Here is a 26,654-nt window from a genome sequence, read left to right as displayed (position 1 = left end):
AGATATCTACATAAGTCCTATAGTGAATACTATTCTAACAGTAAAATGTAAAAACTTTTCCTCCCAAGACTAGAAACAAAACAAGAATGCCTTTAATTCAATTTGAACTGAAGACCCTAGACAGTGAAATAGGCAACAAAGTAATTAAAAGGCATGGGATTAGAAAGAAAGAATTAAAATCAAGATTACTCTGAGATGATATGATTATGTAAGTAGAAAATAATGTCCAGATAAACTTTTTTGGAATTAACTACTTTAGCAAGATTTCTGCTTAGAAAGTTAATACAAATAAATAAATATACGAGGTGTGATCACAAAATACAGTGAATGTTTAAATTAAAAAAAAATTTATGGGCAACCAACTGGCTCAGTTGGTTAGAGCGCAGTGCTCATAACACCGTCACCGATTTGATTCCCACATGGGCCAGTGAGCTGCGCCCTCCACAACTAGAGTGAAAATGACTTCACATGGAGCTGAGCTACGCCCTCTACAATTAGACTGAAAACGACTTGGAGCTAATGGGACCTGGAAAAACACATTGTTCCCCAATATTCCACAATTTTTTAAAAAAATTATTACAGTAAAAGACACATTGCCATTAATCCCCCTCAAAATACTCCCCTTTGCTTCGAACACACTTATCCCATCATTCTAGCCACTTTCTGAACCAGTTCTGGAAGTTGTCTTTCATGAGTGTCTTACTTCATCCTCCATCATGACAGCGCTCCATGTTACACATCACCTCTGGTAATTTCTGTCAAATAAAAACATTATGTCTTGTCCTCATTCACCTTATTCACCAGATCTGGCACTGTGCAACAAAGCCAAAATAACCATGGCAGGTAAATGTTTAGAAGTGATTCAGGACATCGAGGCAGCCACGACAGCCCAACTAAAGACCCTCATAAAAGAGGATTTCCAGAACTGCTTCAGAACGTGGCAAGAACGATGGGATAAGTGTGTTCGAAGCGAGGAGAAGTAGTTTGAGGATCAATGGCAATGTGTCTTTTACTGTAATACATTTTTTTATTTAAACATTCACCATATTGTCTGATCACACCTCATACATAAACGATATTATACATATACACATACATTTCTTATGTACCAGGATCAAATAGTAAATAGTTTTCAAAACTATTCTCTTTACAAGAGCATCAAAAATTATGTCTAAAAATAACAGACATATGACACTTCTACACAGAACATAGAAAGTTATGAGAGAAATAAAAGAACATGTAAATAAAAACACATGTACCATATAGAAGACTCAATATTGCAGAGACGGCAATTATCCCCAAACTGATTTATGGATTCAATGAAACCCAAAAAAGTTTACATGCAGAAATTTAGGCTGATTCCAAATGCAAACGTCCAAGAAAAGACAAAACACTCTAAGGATACAGGGAGGGCAGTGTCGTTGGAAGCTGCAGCGAAAGAATCTGGCAGAATGTGTCACACCATTTTGCTGGTACAGCCTACCAAGAGGCCAAAAGAACTTACACTATAAATGAATACATGGAAGGCGTTTGTAAAATTTATGAAGAACATCTGAAGAGAATGAATCTCAACAGCCCCTCTATCACATATGATATCAACTGCTTGATTTTATTGATGATCTGGCAGACCTCAGCTGCCTTGTTCACCGAGCTGATACCCAGAAGTACCAGCCTTATAACAAAGACTGTAATCAAGATCTACAAGGTGTGACAATTAAGTTCATGAACTTGCCACTGTGCACTTACATTGGCAGGACTGTACAAACAGCTTGGTAAGGTTTAATATCCTTGGTTTATCAGTGTCACACAGCTGTGTTCATGTCAACGTGTGGCAGTGTCTTGCTGAGGGCATTCATTATAGTTTTTGTGTGCAGTCGTGAGAATGTCTGAGGTTAAATTAGAGTAACAAACAGACATTAAATTTCTTGTTAAACTTGGCAAAAATGGAAGCGATATCAGGGACATGTTAGTCCACGTTTATGAGGATAACATCAAGAAGAGCACTGCAGGGTACAAACGGATTAAATGTTTTTCTGAGGGGAGATAAAGTGCCACTGATGACGAGAGGTCTGAGCGGGCAGTAACGAGCACAACTGACAAAAACACTGGAAAAATTCATCGAATTGTGCATCAAAATCATCCGCTGACTGTGAGAAGCATAGCACAGTTAGGGAAATCTTAACTGAAAATCTTGGCAAGAGAAAGGTGTGTGCAAAAATGGTCCCGAAGGAGCTCTTGCATCGTAACAATGCACCAGCTCACACAGCACTGTTTGTGAGAAATTTTTTAGCCAGTAAACAAATAGCTGTATTGGAACACCCTCCCTGCTCACCTGATCTGGCCCCCAGTAACTTCTTTCTTTACCCGAAGATAAAGGAAATACTGAAAGGAAGACATTTTGATGACATTCAAGGCATCAAAGATAATATGATGACAGCTGTGATGGCCTTTACAGAAAGGGTTCCAAAATTGCTTTGAAGCGTAGACTAAGCACTGGCATTGATGCATAGCTTCCCAAGGGGAGTACTTCAAAGATGACCATAAAAATACTCAGCAATGAGGTATGTAGCACTTTTCCTAGGATGGGTTCGTGAACTTAATTGTCACACCTCATGTGTGTTCCTTTGTCAGCAGGCCCAACAGGCAGGGAAATAGTTGTGGTGGAAGCATGAAGGGGATTGAAGTACATTTGGAACATATGTATACACATATGTATACACATACAGCATGCTATAGTGCAAGTTCTGTATTATAGTACTCCTGTTTCCATTTTTGTACACTCTAGCCAGGATTGAATGTGTTAGATGAAATGTGAGGATCTTTGTCAATGTTGGTCATACCCTTTTTTCTTTCTTTTTTTTACTTAAACATTTTTATGATTAATTAGAAGGAAGCTGTTCTTTGTCAGTTAATGTTGGTTCCAGACCTTCAAAAACTGTTCGTGCCTGCTTTATAACATTCACTGTACTAACCCTTCTTCAAGCTGGGGGGGGATTGGTGACGCAGTTATGTCCTCAAGATAAAGTCTTGGTGAAAAACAAATATATGTTCTTCAGTTAAAAAAAAAAAAGACAAGGAATGAGTACGTAACGTACAGGAGGGCGCCTACAGCTAGTAATATTGTATTCTATATTTGAAAGCGGCTAAGAGAATAGTTCTTAAAAGTTCTCATCACAAGAAAAAAAAACTTGTTAACTATGAATGGGTGTCGGATGTTAACCAGACTTACTGTGATCATTTTGCAATATATAAAAATATCAAAATCATTATGTTGTCACCTAAATATAATTTTATGTCAATTATACTTTAATTTTTAAAAAATGACAGAGGTAGAACTTTATCAGAAAGCAACCCTTTTTATAAAGCTCCAGAAATTAAGGTAGTGTGCCAATAATATGAGATTAAGCAAATAGACTAATGGAATAAGCTAGAGATCCCAGACCCATGCACTTAAAGACACTTGTTTTATGACAAAAATGATACTGCAAAAAGCAAGAGGAGGGGACGGCCCAGTGGCTCAGGCGGTTAGATCTCCATGCTCCTAACTCTGAAGGCTGCCAGTTCGATTCCCACATGGGCCAGTGGGCTCTCAACGACAAGGTTGCCAGCTCAATTCCTTGAGTCCTACAAGGGATGGTGGGCTACGACCCTGCAACTAAAATTGAACACGGCACCTTGAGCTGAGCTGCCTCCAAGATGGCTCAGTTGATGGTTAAAGCACAGGCTCTAAACCACAAGGTTGCCAGTTCAATTCCTCGAGTCCCGCAAGAGATGGTGGGCAGCGCCCCCTGAAACTAAGATTGAACATGGCACCTTGAGCTGAGCTGCCGCTAAGCTCCTGGATGATTCAGTTGGTTGGAGTGCATCCTCTAACCACAAGGTTGCCTGTTCGACTCCCGCAAGGGATAGTGGGCTGCGCCCCCTGCAACTAACAATGGCAACTGGACCTGGAGCTGAGCTGAGCCCTCCGCAACTAAGACTGAAAGGACAACAACTTGACTTGGAAAAAACAGTCCTGGAAGTACACACTGTTCCCCAATAAAGTCCTGTTCCTCTTCCCCAATAAAATCTTTAAAAAAAAAATTTTTTAAAAAGAGAGGAAAGGCTTGTCTTTGCTATAGTGTTAGGACCAATGGTTGTCTATATAGAAATCTTTATTCCTCACCCAATATCATACACAAAAATCAATTTCAATTAAACTGTAGATCAAAATGTGGAAGTAAAACAACAAAACTTCTAGACTGTCAAAAAATATCTTCCTGACCTAAGGGTAAGAAAATTCGTGTTATTAAAATACTAGACATTGTTCCCAAGATTAAAACCAACTCCAGATGGGTATATATGTCTAACTGTTACATTGTTTTGTACACCTGAAACTAAAAACAAAAAACCAAAAAACTCCAAACAATACTTACATTAGATACAACTGTAATAAATGCATGTGCTATAAGAAATGGCAAAGTTTCAGGAGTTCCATATTCAAAGCAATCCTTCATAAGAGAAAGGCCGTTTTTTCCACAAAACAAACACACATAACGAAGCAAATGCAATGGTACTTCTACATCCTGAGGGAAAAAAGAAAATTTACTATTTTAAAACTTATCAGGAATAATTTTCATTTATTACCAATACTGGAAAGATACTGATCAGACGTAAAAAAACAAAATACTGAAGACAAATATTAACAAAAAAAAAAAAACACACAAAATTTTCCATAATCCTGAGAATGAGAAAAGATGAACACTTACATTCATATCACAGAATGCCCCTAGTATGTTGCTTTCTTGGGTTGATATATCCTGATTAAAAAAAAAAAAAAAAGTAAATATAATTAGATCATACTATTAAATGATAACCTTTAAAAAATTAAAATTTTCTAAAGAATTATTTCAAAAAAACTCAAAACAGATTTTGCAATTGCTTCTCATTATGAACAGTGGTATTCCTAACTGAAGCTAGTATGATTCAGTTCTAAAGTATATGGTAACTTTTCTCCAAAGAAATCTTCCTATACTACCCGGCTTCCCCGAAAATAAGACCTAGCCGTACAATCAGCCCTAATGTGTCTTTTGGAGCAAAAATTAATATAAGACACGGTCTTATTGTAAGACCGGGTCTTATATTATGGTAAAATATGTGAGCAAAAATTAATATTAGACTGGGTCTTATAGTAAAATTAAGGCAGGTTCTTATATTAATTTTTGCTCCAAAAGACACATTAGAGCTGATGGTCTGGTTAGGTCTTATTTTCGGGGAAACACGGTCTGTACTATATCCGTTATTTTGCCTTCCTAAACAAAAACCTTTCCTTAAATTACTGGTGTAATTCTTACAAAAATACATAACTTAGTTAAGTGGTTTTGAAACTGTGCTCTGGAATGCTCTACGATACACTCCCAAGTTCTATAATATGCTTTCCTTACATAAAGTTTAAACTATCTAAAAGCACACTCATCCATTGTTGGTGAGAGTATAAACTGGTATGACCTTGTTGGAGGGCAATTTGGTAATATCAATCAGCATTTAAAATGCACATTCCCTCTGACCCAGAAGTTTATTTATCCTAAACAACTAGTAAAATGGAAAATGTATGTATAGATTCAGAATAAAATATTTGCTTAAAAAAGTCATTGGTGAATAGACATATGAAAAAATGCTCAACATCGCTAATCATCAGAGAAATGCAAATGAAAACCACAATGAGATATCACCTCACCCCAGTCAGAATGGCTTTCATCAACAAAACAAATAGTAACAAGTGTTGGAGAGGCTGTGGAGAAAAAGGAACTCTCATACACTGTTGGTGGGAATGCAGACTGGTGCAGCCGCTATGGAAGGCAGTGTGGAGGTTCCTCAAGAAATTACGAATAGAATTACCATATGACCCAGCAATCGCTCTCCTGGGTATCTACCCCAAAAATATAAAAGCATTTCTCTATAGAGACACGTGTACGCCAATGTTCATTGCAGCTTTGTTTACGGTGGCCAAGACATGGAAACAACCAAAATGTCCTTCGAAAGATGAATGGATAAAGAAGTTGTGGTACATATACACAATGGAATACTATTCGGCGTTAAGGAAAGATGATATAGGAACATTTGTGACAACATGGATGGATCTCGAGAGAATAATGCTAAGTGAAACAAGTCAGACAGAAAAAGCAGAGAACCCTATGATTTCACTGATATGTGGTATATAAACCAAAAAGAACAAGACAAACAAATGAGAAACAAAAACTCATAGACACAGACAATAATTTAGTGGTTACCAGAGGGTAAGGGGGTGGAGGGTGGGTGATGAGGGTAAAGGGGATCAAATATATGGTGATGGAAGGAGAACTGACTCTGGGTGGTGAACACACAATGGGATTTATAGACGATGTAATACAGAATTGTACACCTGAAATCTATGTAAATTTACTAACAATTGTCACCCCAATAAAATTAATTAAAAAAAAAAAGTCATTGGTGGTGGAATTAGATAGTAGTAATAGTTGTACAACTTAAAACTTACTAAATTTTCTACTTTAAGAGTGAATTAAAAATACTTTAATTTTTAAAAAAGGGTAAATAAAGTCAGCGGAAAGTAACAAAAAAAAATCCAGCCTACATCAGAAATTTGGAATTTAACAATATTTAACCTGTCTGATCACATTATATATACATTTAATAGAAATGCAGTGGTTTCTCTTCTCATTTAATAGAAATGCAGTGGCTTCTCTTCTATCTACAATTTTTACATTCATTTTCACTCTTAGAAAAATACAACACTCGGGCAATATCTCATTTCACAGAATAACATATAGTTATTCAGAATTAATAGAAGAATGCAACTGCCCTCCTTCCCCGAATCTTTTAACCTCAATTAATATTGTTTATTTCCAATTACCACATCTTTAAAAATATTACCAATTTCAACAGGAGGGAAAGAAATGATGGAGACAAGAAGGGGGAAGAGAGGCTCCAAGTTCCCATCTTATTCAGTAGTTACAATGGATACAATAGTTACCGTGATTAGTTTGAAATGATTGAGAACCAGTGTAGAAGCATAAGACCTGAATTCTAGAACTAAGCAATATACTGTGCAAATCTAACCAAAATTAAGCTCTGAAAACCAGTTCTCTCTTACATAAAATAAGGATATTGATTAGGTTTCTAAAATCAGAGCTATCAAAACACTAACACAGAAGTACAGAATCATCTTCTTCTGAAGATGATTCTTAGCCAATTTGTGCCTCTTATAACAAAAAAAGAATCAAAGGCTTTAGCAGGAAAGGGTGGCACAGCAGTATGAAAGGAGACTACGTGGACTATCTCCTTATAAAAAGGTGGGATTGAAAATCTCTATAGTAAGCCCTATTATTTCATTGCATAACAAGCACTGGTTTTCTTAAGATATCTATATTCATGTGTATATAGACAGACATATATAATGTTTAATATACATATATAAATATATATATTGTGTGTGCGTGTGTGTGTGTGTGTGTGTGTATATACACGCTACCAAGGTTATGATTTGATACTCTTTGAAAACAGCTAACCCTTAAATTATTTAATTACATGGCCACTAGGACAGAAACTAGAAATTTTAGAGTATGACAGATCGTTACTAAGACAACAGAAACTTGGGAAACAACTATTACGAACAGAATATTAAAGAAGCATATATAAATTCTGTATAAGGGGATTAGAATTCTGTGTAAGAATACAGAATTCTATGTAAGAAAAAGTCCTCCTTTATTATGTCTAAAGATGTTATTTATTAAAATTTTACCACAAACACCTCATGAACTATTGCTTTCGACCAAGTAGTCACATGGAATGATCCTTAAGAACATTAATAATGAGACACTTTATTCCAAAGGGAAAATATAGAAGACTATGACTATACCTACATTTGACAATTACCATTTTTTAAAATCATATAAAAAAAGAACTGATGAGCAAAATGTTAAGGAATAAAATAGCATTTTTAGTATTGCTACATTCTACTGTTAAGAGATGTTTAACTGCAGGAAAATTTCTAAGAAATTGTGTATGAATTTCACAAATTTAGCCCTAACCAAATTATTTTTAGCATCTTTCAATGATCAATTTAAGGTATTTAAACACTATTCTCATGGTGTTCTCAAGATTAAAATTAGGAGATTTACACAAATGGATCCCCTTTTTGTTGACAAATGACTGAAATGACATTTTTTAGAATGTTTAATAAACACCTTATGTCATATAAACAATTCATTTACAAGTTTATGGGACAATAATAGACTAAGAATTCTAGAAGACAGAGCACAATCTGATTTAAAGTATTCTTATGGAGAATTCATTCTAATAGGGAAAATACCCACCTCCTAGGCTATGTTTTATAAGTAGTCTCAATTCTATATGAAAATATTTTCAGTAAAGGACAATTTCTTTCTAGATGAAGAAGTTTTAAGAAATCAGCATGAAGGTTACAGAATAAGCTCGAGAAAATAGGCAGACTTTTTTTTAAAAAAAAGCATGTGCTAGATTTATTAATGGCCACAACTCTTTCCATGCCAAAATGCACAGGAAACAGAATGTACTTTAAAGTTTAAAATGCAACTTTATCTCTCCTCCCATCCAGAGATGAAGTCTACTTCACATCCCTTTTTATCTAGACTGCCCTTCTGAATTGCTTGAACCAACATTAATGTGGCAACATTGATACCATGTGGTTTCAGAGGCTGGGCCTTACAGCATCCACTTTTGCTTCAAGGATCAATGCTAAGACTACCATGTAAAGAAGCTAGTCTACCCTAGTGGAGAATGAGAGGAGATGTGGAGAAAATCCAACAAGCCCCAGACAACAGCCAGCACCAACTGTCAGACATGTGAATGAGGCCATCTGAGACCTTCAAACCCATCAGACACTAAAAGTGTATGCACCTGCCTAAGTGAGGCCACACAAAACCAGCCAAGGAATTGCCTGGCCGACCCTCAAAGTCATGAGAAATAATAAATCACTGTTGTTTTAAGTCACTAATAAAATACATTAACACGTAACTGTCTCAATTCCCCCTATGTTTAGAAAGAGATGCCATTATCTAACTAAACCTAAGGTGGATTACTAAACTCTTGGATAGGCTTGTAAAAGTATTACTAATGTAATGAGTCAAGCATCTTGACTTACAAAATAAAATACTATTATTTAAACTAGCAGTTAATCATTTTGCTCTGAGGGAATTGTTATCTATGTCTCTAAAAATGAAATTCAAAATTCTATGTGCTTTTCCCTCAATTATTACTTTTTGAAAAAGTTACAATAAGTAGAGTACACCACAGACCTACGTCAGCAAAAGGTTTACATCACGAACAGTTCAATTTATAAATTTTTCCTTAATAGGACTATGCTGAGCAAATGTTCAACATAAGCTGCTACAAAAACTGTCTAAAGAAAATTGGCATTAGTCTTATAATAGTGATTTTTTATATTATTTTTCCATCAATAACTGTCTTCATATTTATTCATAGGTTGAGAAATTGCAAACATAATTATGACTTAGTAGTACTTAAAATTCACAATACCTATTTTTTACATACCTCTATAGTTGGATGAGTATTATGCTTGTAAGCAGTATATAAGGGAAATTGAATTTGAAAAATTTTTGCCACACATAGTAAGAGTTTTTCCTTCTCATCTGTACTCCATAAACTAAAAGGATCAGAACTCTCCTCAGGCAGATTACAAGTTCTTGTAGAGTTCGATTTTTTTTCTATTGATTTTTGCCTTTCTGTACTTCCTTCATTACACTCTCTTTCTATATTCAGTGGTTCTTCCGCTTGATTACTCTCATCTTGCCACGTGGAATCTATGTTAATAGTAGTATAATGTTTACAAAGCTGGTCCCGGAGCACTTGAACTTGGGCAATCACTAAGTTAATAAGTGCACACACTACTTGGTTAAAAATCTCCAAATGCTTATATTCCTTAAAGCAGCATAGACATTGCCTAAAAAAGAAAAAAAAATTCAATAAATTAATGCTTGCTAGAAAGTAACAATTATATCTTTCTAACGAGTAATATAAAAAAAAGCAAGTACTAAAATACTTTTTTTCAAACTTTTTATTTCCTCCTTCCTGATGAGGAAGAACCGTAACAAATTATAAACGTAAGGGGGAAGGAGGGTGGGAGATGAGGGGAAGGGGGATCAACTATATGGTGATGGAAGGAGAACTGACTCTGGGTGGTGAACACACAATGGGATTTATAGATGATGTAACATAGAATTGCACACCTGAAATCTATGTAATTTTACTAACAATTGTCACCCCAATAAACGTTGAAAAAAATAAAAAATAAATTGTAAATATAGCATCACACCATAAACTGGTACGTTAGTAAAACATCACCATATTAAATGACAGATATCATCTCAATTTTATGTATAGATTTATCAGTTCCTTCTACACAAAGAACTATTTAAGAATAAGAATTCTGGCATATATCTTTGCTTCTCGAAGTTCTAAGTACTCAATACATGTTTAGTAAATACCAGGAAACCGGCCATAATAAAATAACTTATTAGTAAAGCCGCTTATTTTACGTAAGGGGTTTTGTTGTCAATTAATAAACAATCTATATTTTAAAATCATTAACTTGCTTCAAGTCTACTTGGGAGGGGCATTCCTACCCTATTTGGCAGATTAAAAGTGTTTAGGAACACCACACCCACACAACACCCTCCCCCAATAAACACACACACACACACACACACACACACCCAGTTCCAGTATAAAAATACATGAAAACAAGCATCAGTAATTATTACACACATATCTAGTTTTCGTAGACATGTTCAGTTAGTAGCATAATGCACAGCATATTGTGGATAATCAACACAAGTACCAGATTATAATAATTGCATCCAATAATGGATGACAGCTAAGCAATTAACTACTTACAATTTCCACCTAGTTATATTATCAAAATAAATCAAAACATCTATATTGTAGTCCAAATAGATCACCAACTCTTTGTATGACCATGTAGAAATAACTGCATTTCTCCATGTGTGGCAATTTGAAGTATGGCCACAGATTCTTTAATACTCTTCTCTTTAAGAGGTAAAGCCCAATTTTCCTCCTGTTGAATATGGACCAGACTTAATGATTGGCTTATAACGAACAGAATGTGGCAGAAATGACACTGTGTGACATCTGACACGAGGTCATAAAAGACTCTGACACTTCTGCCTTGCTTTCTTTCAGGTCACTCACTCGGGGGGAAATCAGCTATCATGTTGTGCGACACTCAAAGAGTCCATGGAGAAGTCCACATGAGAAAAAAACTGAGGCCTCCCACTAACAAGCACCAACTTGGAGTATCGTCCAGCCCCAAGGTTCAGATGACTAACCTGGCCAACATCTTGAGTGTAACCTTATGAGAAATCCAAGCCTGAACCCACCAGCTAAAACACCCCCAAATTCCTATCCACAAAAACTGAGGATAATATTTATTGTTGTCTTAAGACACTACTTTTGGAATAATTTGTTACACAGCAATAGATAAATGATACATCAGGCCTGTTTTTTCAGTGGCAAAGTGAAAGGGATTTTACCTTTAAAGACTTCTCCAGTTTTAAAATTCTATAGGATCACAATTTATACAATAAAAATAAACACATTACCTATAAGTTTTTCTGATGAATAGCTTCTTCCTTTAGGTTTAGGAAAACCAAGTTCAAAGAGAAGTTCAACGTGTATATATATACGTACTTCAAATACCTTTCTTTAGTGAAAATGGAATCCGAGATCCCCCCAGAACCTTGAAGTCAGATTTGGATTAAGTAAGCCAAAGAGCCAGTCAAATTTACTTTAAGAATTGTCAGGAAATGGACATTAAACTGCTTGATAACTGTCCAGGAAAATAATCTTAAAAGACAAAAATGACATACACATCTGAACAAAATAACGGGGGAAGGGCCGGCCTGGGGGCTCAAGTGGTTAGAGCTCCATGCTCCTAACTCGGAAGGCTGCCAGTTAGATTCCCACGTGGGCCAGTGGGCTCTCAACCACAAGGCTGCCGGTTCAACTCCTGGAGTCCCGCAAGGGATGGTGGGCTGTGCCCCCTGCAACTAGAAAAAGGCAACTGGACCTGGAGCTGAGCTGCGCCCTCCAAAACTAAGACTGAAAGGACAACAACTTGACTTGAAAAAAAAGGCCTGGAAGTACACACTGTTCCCCAATAAAGTCCTGTTCCCGTTCCCCAATAAAAAACATAAAAAATAAAATAAAAAATAAATAAATAAAATAAAATAACGGGGGAAGCTGGATCTACAAGTTCAAAGGGAGCTGAGAGTCTAAGATACACACACATATACATCTCTAAAATTATCATACATTACATAAACTACATTTCACTGTCTTACACTCAATTCTGAGAAGTCTAGGTATTTGAATTCTCAATACAGAATTTATACATCCATATCCACAATGCAAGAGGGGAAAAGCATTCTTTTTTTTAAATAAAAACATCACTTTTAATTAAGCCCATTTAATTACACACATAAATTTATTTCTTCTCTGTTCTAAATCACACTACAAATACAGTAAGGAAAAAAAAGACGTAACTCCAGAAGTGAAGAGATAATGGAAGAAAACAGGACAGATAGCAACAAATTCTGGATGCTACAAAAAGGTGGTACAGCAAATAACGTAAGAGTGGAAGAAATAAGGAGCTACAGAAGGATGTATGAGCAAAAAGAAAAACCCACCCCGAAGAACCCTGAAAAGTACTGAAGAGCATCATATACCTCTGAAGGCAGAGACAAAGCCTGGGGCAGAAAATAGGATTAAATGAAAGACACCGTTAAAAACCTATGGGTTCCCATCCCATACAGCCAGGATTCTATTCCTTGACCCAGGGAAACAAGAAGTTTTTTCTGTACATAAAGTAAACAAACCAAACTCAGGAATACTAGATACTGAAGGCAACAGCGATAATACAAGAAATTGAAAACCAGAGAATTGAATAAATGAAATGACTGGTGAACCTCCCCATGTACCTTTCCCTGCCAACAACCAGACTAATATACCTCAAGGCCAAAGACTTAAAGACATTTCTTTTAAAGAATGCAAACAATCTAAGAGAAAATCTGTTCATTTATCCCTAATAATAAAGCCTGCTCACCATTTTACCATCATACAATATAGGCCCCATTCACACAGAACTTCCAAACCATTTTTCAGTGCCCTCTTCTTTTAACCACCAAAGGACAGACAAAGACAGTAAGACTTTCCAGAAAAAGCTGCATCACCAAAGGCAGATCAAAACAAACAGTAAGAGTTTCAGAGGAAGTAAATAAAATGAAGGAAGAAAAAAGGTGAAAAGAGGTTTTAATTAATTTATACCCTCAAAGACATAAAAAACAATGAATTGCTGAAAAAATAAAGATTAATAAATGCATTCAAGGTACAAAATAGAGTCCTTTTTTACAGAGCTACTATATATAGCTTTTGTATATGTAACATTCACAATTTAAAAATGAAATAAAATTATAGCAATCTATAAAATTCAATACAAGGTCCACAAGGTAAAACTGAAGAAATCGTTCTGGAAGTAGACAAAGAAAGATAATGAGGAGAAAAACAAAAGTAAACCATCAATCAAGGAGGTACAATATCTGACTAATACTATTTCCAAGAAAATAGTAGAAAATACGGAAGTGAGGAAATAATGAAATTTTTAAAAATTTCAAAACTGAAAAGCTCACTAAAACACATCATCATTAAATTTCTGAAATCGAGGAAGGACAAAGTTCCTAAAAGCTTTCAAGGGAGAGTGAAGAACGACAGGGGAAGTTCAGGAATACAAATAGCTAATACTTCTCACAAAGCAATATTGGAAACAGAATACAAAGGAGCGATACTTTCAAAGTTCTGACAAAATTTTCCATCTAGAATTCTGTATCCAACAAGTTATCAATAAGAGTAAGGGTAGAAGAAACATTTTGAGGCCTTAGAAGGTCTAAAAATCATTTGTTTCCCATGCACACTTTCTCAGAAAAAAACGTCTTCCTAATAAAACAAGTAAACCAATAAAGGTGACAACATGGAATACAGGAAACTGGAGATCAAATGCAACAGAAAAACAAAAAAAATTTTTTTTACTTAGTTTCAGGTGCACAAGACAAAGTAATACTTAGACGTTTATCATTTATATCCCTCACACTGTGTCAACCCCCCGCTCCCCATCCATTAACCCCTCTGACATCGCACAGAGCCATTACATTTCCACTGTCTCTATTCCTTTGGAGGCAAACATATTTTGATATTCTGATAATACCTACAAATTATTGCCTAAAATTGTATGTATCAAACTTTCCTTAATAATTTCATTCTCATCCACAGACCTCAGGTTAAAAATTCCTGACACAGGGATTAAGAATATACATCTAGGGGCCGGCCCGGTGGCTCAGGCAGTTAGAACTCCATGCTCCTAACTCCGAAGGCTGCTGGTTTGATTCCCACATGGGCCAGTGGGCTCTCAACCACAAGGTTGCCAGTTCAATTCCTGGAGTCTCGCAAGGGATGGTGGGCAGCGCCCCCTGCAACTAAGATTGAACACAGCACCTTGAGCTGAGCTGCCGCTGAGCTCCTGGATGGCTCAGTTGGAGCGAGTCCTCTCAACCACAAGGTTGCCAGTTTGATTCCCACAAGGGATGGTGGGCTGTGGCCCCTGCAACTAGCAACAGCTAGTTACTGGTTTGTTTTTCATTTGATTAATTTTTCTAGGTGTGTATCATTAATTCTTCCCAAACTCTCCAACCATTGTACTAAGTTTTACATTTTTATACATCATTCAGTGATCTATTATTTTCCTCCTTTCCCCCCGCCCCAGTCTTCTTTGTCCTTTCTTATTCCAATCTGTATTGATTTCTCACTAGAACTACTAAACAGCAACGGCAACTGGACCTGGAGCTGAGCTGCGCCCTCCACACCTAAGACTGAAAGGACAACAACTTGAAGCTGAACAGCACCCTCCACAACTAAGATTGAAAGGAAAACAACTTGACTTGGAAAAAAGTCCTGGAAGTACACACACTGTTCCTCAATAAAAGTCCTGTTCCCCTTTAAAAAAAAAAAAAAAAGAGTATACATCAAGGATAAAAGTGGACTACAAATGAGAAAATGTAACTCCCACCCAGCTCCACCAATAACCAGTGGTGAAATGTTGGTAAAATATTATTTCCTTGAATTTCATTTTATTAAGTGGCACACTCATATCCTGAAATTAAAAGTATGGTTTCAACCTAGTATAACATGTTGCCACCTAACTGTAGTTATAATAAATTAATTCAAAATTATGACTCAAATGCAACATTTCTCAACAAATCCTTCAGGCTATTAATATTAATTTTAAATCATTAATATATTAGTATTACAAAATATCCAATCATCTATTTTACCTATAAAGAAAAGAAGAAATCTTGCTAAACTGAGTCAAAAAAAATTCAGCGGCACACAGTAGCCCACGGCAGCGCTCGCCAACCTCCGGCTGCTCATGGCAGCCCAACTCCAGGAAGAGCTGATGTTCACAATCTTAGCTTAGAGCTGGATCACCTGGCCCTTTCTTTTATCTCCTCCCAGTTCAAAATGCTTGCATCTCTGAATAGCCAGCATTCTCTTAGATCTGCAGTTGGTTATACTCACTTTATTGGGCTGGTGCTTGCCACACTTCTTACAAAGTCCAGCGGGTTTTAGGAAGTAGTTAACCATGTTTGTGAGAATGCTATTGGCACAGAAAGCCAAACATTCTTTACCCATAAAAATTTTAGGGCCCGGTGGTTCAGGTGGTTGGAGCACCGTGCTCCAACGCTGAAGACCACCGGTTCGATTCCCACATGGGCCAGTGGGCTACACCCTCTACAGCTAAGATTGTGAACATCAGCTCTTCCTGGAGTTGGGCTGCCATGAGCAGCCGGAGGTTGGCGAGCGCTGCCGTGGGCTACTGTGTGCCGCCATAAATGGCCGGCTGTCAGCGCGGGGGGCCAGCAGCCAGCGAGAGCTGCTGTGAGCAGTCCAGGGGCAACCAACTGCCTGGGGAGGGAGGAGCGCCAGGCTCATAACACCAGCATGTGTCAGGAAGCTGTGTCCTACACAACTAGACTGAGAAACAATGGCTTGAACTGGAGGAAGGCGGGGAGGCGGAAGAAAGGGGAGGAAGGAAAAAAATTAATTTAACATTTTTTAGAAAAACTAAGAAATTCAAAACGGAGGCACACAGAGAGAATTTTTTGCCATGACCAGTTAAAATTACATTGAGGAATAGGATTTGCAAATCCTTGTTACAAACTTTGGTCATATTGATGATTGTGTTCCCTAAAGTTTTATTCTCTATATTCTCAATATATGTATTATTTTTAAATGGGTCTAATATACATAATTGTTATGGAAAAGTGCCTTCCAAAAGGGTCCAAGTGTCCTCTACCACAATAGTGACTTATTTTTTAAATTTTATTGGGGAATATTGGGGAACAATGTTGTTTCTCCAGGGCCCATCAGCTCCAAGTCATTGTCGTTCAATCTAGTTGTGGAGGGCGCAGCTCAGCTCCAAGTCCAGTTGCCGTTTTCAATCTTTAATTGCAGGGGGCACAGCCCACCATCCCATGCGGGAATTGAACCGGCAACCCTGTTGTTGAGAGCTCGTGCTCTAACCAACTGAGCCATCCGGCCGCCCCTCCGGAAGCTCAGCAGCAGCTCGCTGTCTTTAATCTAGTTGTGGAGGGAGCAGCTCACTGGCCCATGTGGGAATCGAACCAGTAACACTGTTGTTGAGAGCTCATGCTGTAACCAATTGAGCCATTCAGCTGCCCCAATAGTGATTTTTCTAAAAGGATTAAGGTTGTTGTAGGTCTCTAGCTATATTATAACAATTCTTTAATGTCTCAAAATAATTATTTTTAGAATTTCGATCACTCCCATATTTCTCAATAATGGAGGGGTTAAAGAAAGAAACCAATTTTTATTCTCATGTTTTAAAAACAAAACCATGAATGGCCCCATGAGTAAAGAGAATGGAAGAAGATTTAATAAATATTGATAAACTGTCATTTAATGACTAAAGGTATACAATCCAACATCCTACAAGGAAAATCTGATAACCAACAAATGTAAAACACAACTCACAAGTTAGTCTTTAAAATACTTAAAGATGCATACCTCTGTGTCCAGGAATTGATATAAGCAAATATTCTGAGAGTATGTTCCTTTCTGAGCTGCAGTCCATCACCACCTTCTATATCTGATACTGAAAGTAGAAAAAATAATTTTTAAAATTATGAATAACGCTAAACCAGCATTAAAGCCAGTATTTCATCCCAAAAAATCCTGAGCTTACAAACGCAAATTATTTCAGATGATTATTTTTGCTTTCACCAAAGAAAATAAATCTCAGTTTATTTAATTAATGACTAATTTGAGCTTAAGAAGGGATTTTTAACAGTTGTAATTCTGAGCAGAAAAAAAAAAAAACACTTAGCAGTTATTCTCGTATTGTCTCTCAATTTCAAATCCCCTGTCTGTTCTATATGCGTTGTGATGCTGGGTCCAGGTTGCTGCAAGCTACACTTTTCATTTCCAGCTGGCCTCCTGTTAAGACCTTCCTCCAGTGCCTACACAGCACTAGAAGAAGATGAGAAGGCAGGAGGAGACCAAGGACTTGTTAGCTTGTTGTATCTGAAAGCATCACTCAGCAGCAGCACTGATTCCAGGCTCCAGCTTCTAGTAACCAGTTTCATAGCACTCCCGTTTTAGAGGGACCAGCAGTAGCCAGGCAGCAGCCCTTCCTTGAAGTCCCAGCTTCCTTGACAGGGCCCACCTCTAAGTGGTTAGATTCTGACAGCCCTCTTTCCTTTGTTTCCCCAGACTTAGGGGAGAAAACAGGTGTTTCCGGCAGTTGCAATGGTCACAGTAATCATTTTCATCCTTCTCTGGGTGTCCTTCAGGTTCCCACTTTGCTCTTCAAACCTTTAACATGTGTGTAATTACTGCTCTTTATTAAATTCCCTCTTTAATTCCCTGATTGGACCCTGACAGACATACTGGCATTTCATATGTGATATGTACTATGAAAGGAATCTAAAATTAAATCCAGAAGAGAAACTGTATAAAGAAATACAGTTGGTTAATTGTCCAAATAAGTCCTAATGTAAAATGTTTTATTGTACAAAATAAGGGATCAGCAAAATTTTTTATAAAGGGCCAAAAAGGGAATATTTTAGGCTTTGCAGGCCATACAGTATCTTTCACAACTAGGCAGCTCTGATGTATCCTGAAAGCAGTCACACACAATATGTAAAGAAACGAGCATGGCCATCTTACAAAACAGCAGCTGGCCTGATTCGGCACAATAGGCCATAATTGCCAACTCCATGTTAGACAAAGTTCAACAAGATAACATAACCCGTGGCATTTAAATCTTCACTGTGTCTAAAAGTCATCATATATGCACTCATTTAATACTTGTTGAGCACTCTATATTCTAAGTTGTAGACAGACGTTGATGAATAAAATAGCAACAGTTCCCACCTCGTGGAACTTAGTCTAGTGATGAAAAGGACAAAAAGAGGTAAATGAATAAATAAAAATACTCACACATATTGTGATAAATGCCAAGAAGCAACCAAGTAGGGTACTGTGTACCAAATAATAAGCATAACCCACCTTACAACAGGGAATCAGGAAGAGATTCACTTAAGAGGTAATTTTAAGAGGAAACTGGAATGTTAAGAATTCAGACATTAAACAGAGAAAAAGAAAGAGATTAAAAGCATCCTAGGAAAGAAGTTCGTGTTTAAAGAGAATCAGAGAATCTCCAGCATGATGTGAAGAAAGATCAAAAGATGACCACTATGCACAGACCCCAAGAACACGAGTCCAGATGGGAGGAAAAGAATAAAAGGGCTCCAGGTAAGGTGGTTCTAAGGTAGGGCTACTAAACACACAGTTTACATTTCAGTTAAATGAAAAAGAATTTTACTCTTTTAGAGGAATTAAAATAAATGGAGACAGATGGACACATGCATACACAACCTTGGCAACTACTAAATTTAGGAATGAAAGAAATTATGTTTAAGTCAAGAACTATAACTACCAGTATACTACCTGGCTCAGCAGTGAGCAATACTTACATAGTACTAATAACAAATACACAATACTAATTAAAAAACAATTGGAAAGGTATGTCAAGGATAAAAAAGCTGATCCTCTTCCTTCCAAAGGAGAAGGCACTAGACCAACAGAGCTTCCATAAAAGGAAGTCAACAGTTGAAAATATGTATCGAAATAACAACATGGACATTTAGGCAAAGGAAGATAGAAGCTGGGAGTGGGAGACAGAAATCAGATACAATACAAAATGAATACCTTTAGAAAAGAAAAAGTGGGGATACACAAAAGACTGGTTTTTGTTATAAGCCTTACAAAACTATTTGACTTTTTAAACAAGGCTAGTATATGATTTAATAAAAGTTAAAACAAAAAAGGAATAGGGCCCATTATCCAGAAGCTATTTCTTATAAACATTCATACCATACCTATTTCAAAACTGGCATTAAAGAAAAGTTTAAATATCATCCATTTTTATCTCTTATTCCTGGGTAGTTTGCAAAAAAGTACTGTTTAAGTCAAAATTTTAATTGCAGGAAGGGATCTTTTGTACAAAACTAAGAAAAGACTATTTTTAGTAGTGTGATAGAGGAAGAACCCAAACTGAGATGAGTGAAAAGTATTGTCCACTAGAATGTAAATATTGTCGATTAGAAAATAAATAGGTAATGAGGTTAATAAACCAATCTGTATCAAAATGTTTAATATTCAAATTCAAAATAAGTGAAAAAGTTGCAAAAGGATAAAGACAGTATGATATCATGTTAACTTTTAATACAAAAAACTGTTATGAACTTGTATACAATTATATTACAAATACATATACCATCATGATACGCATCCACATCAAGACAATGGTTACAGGTGGCTGGGCCTTCGGGCCCGGGCGGGCGGGCGCCGGGGCTTCACCTCCGAGGCAGATCGCCAGGGAAGTGGCCGCATCTCGGCCGAGGTGATCGAGCACCAGGGAAGTGGCCGCATCTCGGCCGAGGTGATCGAGCACCTGGAGCGTCTAGCGCTTGTGGACTTCGGCAGCCAAGAGGCCGTGGCCCGGCTGGAGAAAGCCATCGCCTTTGCAGACCGGCTCCACGCCGTGGACACGGACGGGGTGGCGCCCATGGAGTCAGTACTGGAGGACAGATGTCTCTACTTGAGACCCGACAATGTGGTAGAAGGCAACTGTGCGGAAGAAGTACTACAAAACTCCCATCGAGTTGTGGAGGAGTATTTTGTGGCCCCTCCAGGTAATATCCCTTTGCCAAAGCTGGATGAACAAGAGCCCTTCTCACATCACTGAGTAGCTATTCTGGGAAGGGGTACCCTCTGAACACATGTAAGCACAATAGTACTTTGTTATTATGAACACTAATGTTCCCACTTCCTTCAGTAATCTGAAAAAATTGATGGTAAAGTTTTGCTTTTTGTTTTTTTAGTAACTAACTCTTCTGAAGACAGAATTGGGAAATACCTAGCTCAAACAAGGCAGTGAGTTTCTGATGCTAATGGAAAAGGCATTGTCAGTTTCCAAGGAAATGGATCAAGTATTTACTCACAGGTTGTTCCGTTTGTTCGGAAAACATCCCCCTTTATCGCCTCCCAAAGACTGTCTACCAGACTGCACTTAAGTGAATTTTTCTATCGATGTGACTGTTAGACCATTGCATCTGATCACTGTGTGACAACCTGAGCTGTCCTTTTTAGTTGCTGTTTCTGTCCACCTGAGCAGCCTTTTATCTTTACTGAACACACTTGAATTTGTTCCTGGTTATCCACTTTGTTCTGAACAGAGGGCTTTCTGTTAAGGTCTGAAGAACGTTCAAAACAGACTACAGCTTGGGAACCCCTAACCTAGAACCACACACCATCCCACAAAGTGATTATATAGCCATACCTACAGTTTCTCTTTCTGAAAAGAACTTATAAAAGTAGTCCTGGTGTTAACTAACAATACTTGTTGTATATTAAAAATGTGCTGAGCGGAGAGATCTTATGTTAAGACAATGGTTACATCTGGGGGAAGGGATAAAGAGACAGGAAGTACTTTTCAGCTGTTATCAGAAAATTTTTATTTCTTTTTTTAAAAAGCTAATACAAAATGTTAACATCCATTAAATTTGGCAGGTACATGTATATCTTATTTTTAGGGGTTTTTTTCTATAGGTCTGACCTATTTCATAATTCATTTTTCCAGTTAAATATGCCAGATTCAACACACCCCTTTATCTCCACTCCCTCCCAAAATCCCACTAAAAGAAGAGAAAATAAAACCCACAAGCAAAAACAAATTGTGGAAGAAAATGATACCTGATTTAAAACCATAGCAAACTAAAAAAATCAGGCTGACAGTGGGGAACAGAAGTGGGCTAATTTTGTCCCATGAAATCTCAGAAAGGAATTGGAAACACTGAGTACCTCTGAAAGCAAGAATACAGGTAGGACTAAAAAATTAAAGTCTTACTAAGAAACAGATACTGCTCTATCCTGCCCCCTCACTCCCATACCCCTCCAAACACACAGGACTCCAAAATACTGTTTCCTCTCTGGAGATGTTGAAGCAAAATAATCTGGTTTTCCGAAAACCAAGCAGCTGAAAGCATGTAATGTCTTTGCACAGGCATTTCCTACTATGTCCTATAAGCATTCTTGAGAAGCTTCATGTGATGAAAAATCTTGCACTGAAGAATAAAGAGGCTAAATAAAACTCAAAACCGATGAAACTTTATAATCAGAACACTGATAAAATGTGATTTTAAGTCAGACTAGTCTTACAAAATAAAAAATACTAGCACAATTAAATCTCTATTGGCATTTGCACCTCAACTTCTGCAGCCTTAAACCATGAGGTCCATGCTGCATCTTGATATAAAAGTGCCTTAGGGTATTCGATTCTAATAAAAGTCATTTCCCAAAAAACTAAAGATTGAATATAACCATTCTCATGAATCCATCATTTTAACGACTTTGCCTTTATATTATGCTAAATAAAGTCACAAAAAGACAAATACTATATGATTCTATCTTGAATAGTCAAATTAATAGAAACAAAGAATGGTGGTTGTCAGGGTCTGGGGGTGGGAAATGGAAAGTTGTTTAAGGGGTATAGAATTTCAGTTTTCAAGATGAAAAAGTTATGGACATCTCTTGCACAACAATATGAGTATTCTCACTATTGAACTGTACACTTAAAATGGTAAATTTTATACTTAAGATGGTAAATTGCTTTTTTTACTATTAAAAAATTTTTTAATTAAAAAAAAAGATAGAGAAGCCCAGACTGCAATTTAAAAGCCACTGATTTTTACAAATAATCAGAGATCCATTCAAGTCCACAGTATAGTAAATAAATGAAGCAAAGCAGGAATGGAGGGAGGGAAGCAGGAAGGGCAACTTCACCCAAACATCCTTCCACCATTCCCAATAGAGAAGGAACTGTACTCCAACCCTAAAGGGTGAACCACCTAGACGGGGAAGAGGGCAAGCAAGGTGGGAGAACTGTCACGTAGATCCAAAGAATACCAAAAAGAGCCCAACCGAGGAGATCAAAGTAGAACTGGAAACATCAATGCTGGGCAATACCCAGGAGTACCAGAGATCTCATCCCCCAAAAGAAACAAAAGGAAATTCAGTAGCTAAAAGAACTGTACCCACCTAACAGAATGCATGAGGTAGAGAGGTGGGAATGGGGTGAAAAGAGAATGGTTCATCTTAAAGGTTAATAAAAGAAAATGCTCACAAAAACTTCCAAATCAGAAATGGATAGCATGACAACAAGCACAACCCCAAAAAGAAACATGAGACGATTAAGAGTTATAACCCAGAGGTCTAGTGAGAAACGTAGCTATCGTAGCTATGACCCAAATCTTACTCCAGGCAAGGAATAAGTATTCTCATATGCAATCTCACAATTTATCAGAAGAAAAATGCACGACCACTGATCAGGCCAAAGGTGCTGAACACAACCTCATACATTTCAGGTCCAGAAAATTCCTGCCCTCAAGCCCTCATAAGCCAGTTAAGAAAGGTAGTACTTTCAGCAAAGTCTCAAAAGAACAGGAACTACAAGAAGCTGGGTCCTATCCCGAACCTTGGCCAGCAGCAAGGTTAGCCATTGAAGCCAACCCAGGTGGGTGACATGGCTAAAATAAATACATGCAGCTCCAGGTACTGGCCAGCACGCCTGGCCTGAGTTGTTCCTTGAGTACACTGAAATTGTTCAACACTAGATTTCAAAACTTATTAATGTACATTCACCAACCGTTTGATATAGGGCCTTTCTTTAGCTTTCAGTATACTGACTAGAGTCAGTATTTTATCTTACACTGGGGAAAAAAAAAAGTCATTTTCATTCCAGCTTTCCATTACAGTGGTTTGAATTTACGGAGCAATCTAAATACAGAACACTTTCTGAATTTCTTAAAATTTCCCAATCTATCTGTCATAACCACACCTAACTCGAGAGAACTTTTTTTATACAACTCATCATCAATTCCTTCCAACTCTTTTTTTCAATCTAAAAGGAGGACATGGAAACAAAACCTTGGGAAGAGCTGAAGCAAATTTCCTAAAAGACTTTAACAACGGAGCTGAAAGGAGTTACAAAAAGGGAAGCAAGAAGAATAGTAGGAAAGGCAATGTCAAAGAAGCCTGCAGGGGATGGAATCTTAGGCAGAAGCATAATCATGTGCAAAGGTTCAGAGAATTAAGAGAGAAAAATATAATATTCTGGATAATTGCTAAATAAGGGAATGGGGAGGTAAAATAAAACTGTTAAAGAAGCTAAAAGGGCCGGCCGGGTGACTCAAGCGGTTAGAGCTCCATGCTCCTAACTCCGAAGGCTGCCGGTTCGATTCCCTTATGGGCCAGTGGGCTCTCAACCACAAGGTTGTCAGTGCAACTCCTCGAGCCCCGCAATGGATGGTGGGCAGTGCCCCCTGCAACTAGCAACAGCAACTGGACCTGGAGCTGAGCTGTGCCGTCCACAACTAAGACTAACAGGACAACTTGACTTGGAAAAAAGGCCTGGAAGTACACACTGTTCCCCAATAAAGTCCTGTTCCCCTTCCCCAATAATAATTAAAAGAAGCTAAAATACTGAAGCCTTCACTCACTAAATAATGCAACAAAATGCAGTCAGAAAATTCTATAAACAACAAAAATTGTAACACTTTATGATCTACTACTAGACCTGGACTTAAAAACACTACTCAAAGGACCAATTAAATGAAAACAAGCTAATTAAGAAAGGTATTATTGTTACAAACTTAAATGACCCACTGTCAGACAAAATTTAACTTTTATTAAGTGCATTATTCTTTGTACATATTTGAAACTTGTCATAGTAAGTTCTAGTAAATGCTTCAGAGAAGAAGACTTATTACTTAGAATAGCAAAAACCAAGCCTGAGGCAGATTTCGGATCAAAAGAATAAAATAAAACCTTTAAGATGTTAAAATATCAAATATATGGTGATGGAAGGAGAACTGACTCTGGGTGGTGAACACACAATGGGATTTATAGACGATGTAATACAGAATTTTACACCTGAAATCTATGTAAATTTACTAACAATTGTCACCCCAATAAATTTAATTAAAAAAAAAAAAAGATGTTAAAATAATGGCTAACCTAGAACTTTACACCCAAGCAAACCTCAAGAGGAAGGGTGAAAATAAAAGTTTGAACAAATATATACAGAGGGTGACAAAAGTGCCCCCCAAAACGTGCATTTTACAAAAGAAAAAATATTAAAATTGTAATACTTAATATATACCAATAACAAAAGATGAATACAAATCACGTTTGACTTCTGCAATTACAAGAGGTGCTCAAAGTGGTTACCATCAACGTCCAGACACTTCTGATTACGGCGAACTACTGCTTGAGCAACGTTCACCAAAGTGTCCACCTGTACACATTTTTTTGGCACCCCTGGTATGTGCTTACAATGACAGGCTATGAATGGGGGGGGGGGGGGGGAACTACCAGGTGCCTCTGAGAAGAATAAAAGAGTAAGGAAAGAAATCCAGGAGCAATAAGCAAGAAAAAAAAATGGTAAAGAAGGAAACAAACGTGGATAAATCTAAATATGCAAACTGATGAAAATTTAAAACGAAATATGTATTAGTTTGGGAAACTTTAAGGTCTACTGAAATACAGTACTAGACAATAACATGGACGATGGCAGAAATAAAGACCAGCTTTGTTAAACTGTTCTGAAATTGATAGGTTTAATTACATAAAAAGTTTCAATTGCAGACAAAAACAACAAAAAAAGCGAACTTCAAAGAAATTACAAGCTGGGCCTACAAGCTAGGCCGTTTTTGAAACAGGGTAGTCTCTCTCAGCTCAAAGAGATTAGGGGGGACAAAAACACCCGAAGAGAAAAACAGGCCAAGAAAAAATGATATACATAGATATACAGGTGGTTCCAACTTACCAACGAAAGGCTTACCAGGTTTGTAAAATGTTTAACACCTAATGTTGGAAAAAACAGGTTATTTTCTTTCATCCATCACTGAAAACAATTTGACATATTTATCAAAATTAAAAATACACTGATCCTGAGTAAATTACTCTTTTAAGCATCTTTTCCTTACATTTTCTCATCCAAAATAATATGCACGGATATTCAACACAGCATTGTTCAGAATAATAGAAGATTGGAAATAACCTAAATATGTATCAATAGAAGACAGGTTAAATCCTGACAAGGAAAACTATGCATTAGAAAAAGAAAGGAAAAAAAAAAGATGGTCTTCATAAACTTGTATGAAATAATCCAAAAAAGTGAATAAAGGCAAAAATATTTTTAATTACATGATTTTATGATTCTCAAAATAAAAAAATAATTGATCAGTGAAACACTAAAATTTTTGAGAACTCACTGTTTGAAAACTGGTAAATAAAAGGGAGAAATCAGACATTTATCCTGCTTTCCTGTACTAATGGATTCAAAGTAACTAAACAGGTAATAAAAGGAAATTTCTCCTCCTACGGATAGTCCAACTAATAAAGAAATAAAGAAAAAAATTGTAGGATTCGAATGTCACCATTTTGCAACTGCTAACAAAATAAAAGATCTAGGCAATGGCTGCCAGCATTCCCAAAGAAAGCAACAACATGACATTTTGTGCCCTCTGGAAGAATACAACACATCCTATAAAACAGCCTTACCAAGAAATCTGATCAAGCTTCTAAATCTAATAATCCAATTACAGAAATAGAGGAGGCAGAAAAACATGTTAAGTAATTCCACAAAAATACAATAAGCAACATCTAGACTGAAAAACCTCTAAGGGCTAAATGATTCATAGAATCAGTACTTTCTTCACCAAATATATGGCGGGGGGGGGGGGGGGAACCTACAGATTAAATCAATCTTAAGAAACAAATCAGCAAGACCACCAAGCCATTTTAACTGACGAACGACTCCTAAAAAGACATCTTTATAAAGGAAAAAAATACATATTTTCTTTAAAAAATAATGAACAGACACATCAGTAACTACAAACCGCAGGGCA

The 26,654-nt window shown here is 37.0% G+C and overlaps 2 protein-coding genes across 6 annotated transcripts in view; one reads left to right on the top strand and one right to left on the bottom strand.

Moving 5' to 3' along the window:
* USP34 (ubiquitin specific peptidase 34) overlaps positions 1-26,654 on the bottom strand; it is a 214,361-nt gene that overhangs the window by 158,232 nt on the left and 29,475 nt on the right. For all 5 annotated transcript variants that reach the window (XM_081069154.1, XM_081069153.1, XM_081069152.1 and 2 more), the window contains exons 2-5: positions 17,188-17,275; positions 9,568-9,976; positions 4,749-4,799; positions 4,416-4,565 (exon numbers count right to left, since the gene is read on the bottom strand). In XM_081069154.1, coding sequence (XP_080925280.1) covers positions 4,416-4,565; positions 4,749-4,799; positions 9,568-9,976; positions 17,188-17,275 — 698 coding nt within the window. The remainder of the gene's footprint in view (positions 1-4,415; positions 4,566-4,748; positions 4,800-9,567; positions 9,977-17,187; positions 17,276-26,654) is intronic.
* Positions 18,870-20,522, top strand: LOC308505728 (glutamyl-tRNA(Gln) amidotransferase subunit C, mitochondrial-like; the record flags this gene model as incomplete). Its single annotated transcript, XM_081068418.1, has 2 exons — positions 18,870-18,936; positions 19,986-20,522. 2 exons carry the CDS (start codon positions 18,870-18,872, stop codon positions 20,429-20,431), a joined length of 513 nt encoding a protein of 170 aa, XP_080924544.1. The 3' UTR covers positions 20,432-20,522.

Source organism: Rhinolophus hipposideros, assembly GCF_964194185.1.
Source record: "Rhinolophus hipposideros genome assembly, chromosome: 12".
In the NCBI taxonomy this organism is placed as follows: Eukaryota; Metazoa; Chordata; class Mammalia; order Chiroptera; family Rhinolophidae; genus Rhinolophus; species Rhinolophus hipposideros.
Note: the sequence above shows the minus strand (reverse complement) of the source record. Positions and strands in the feature narration are given on the sequence as shown.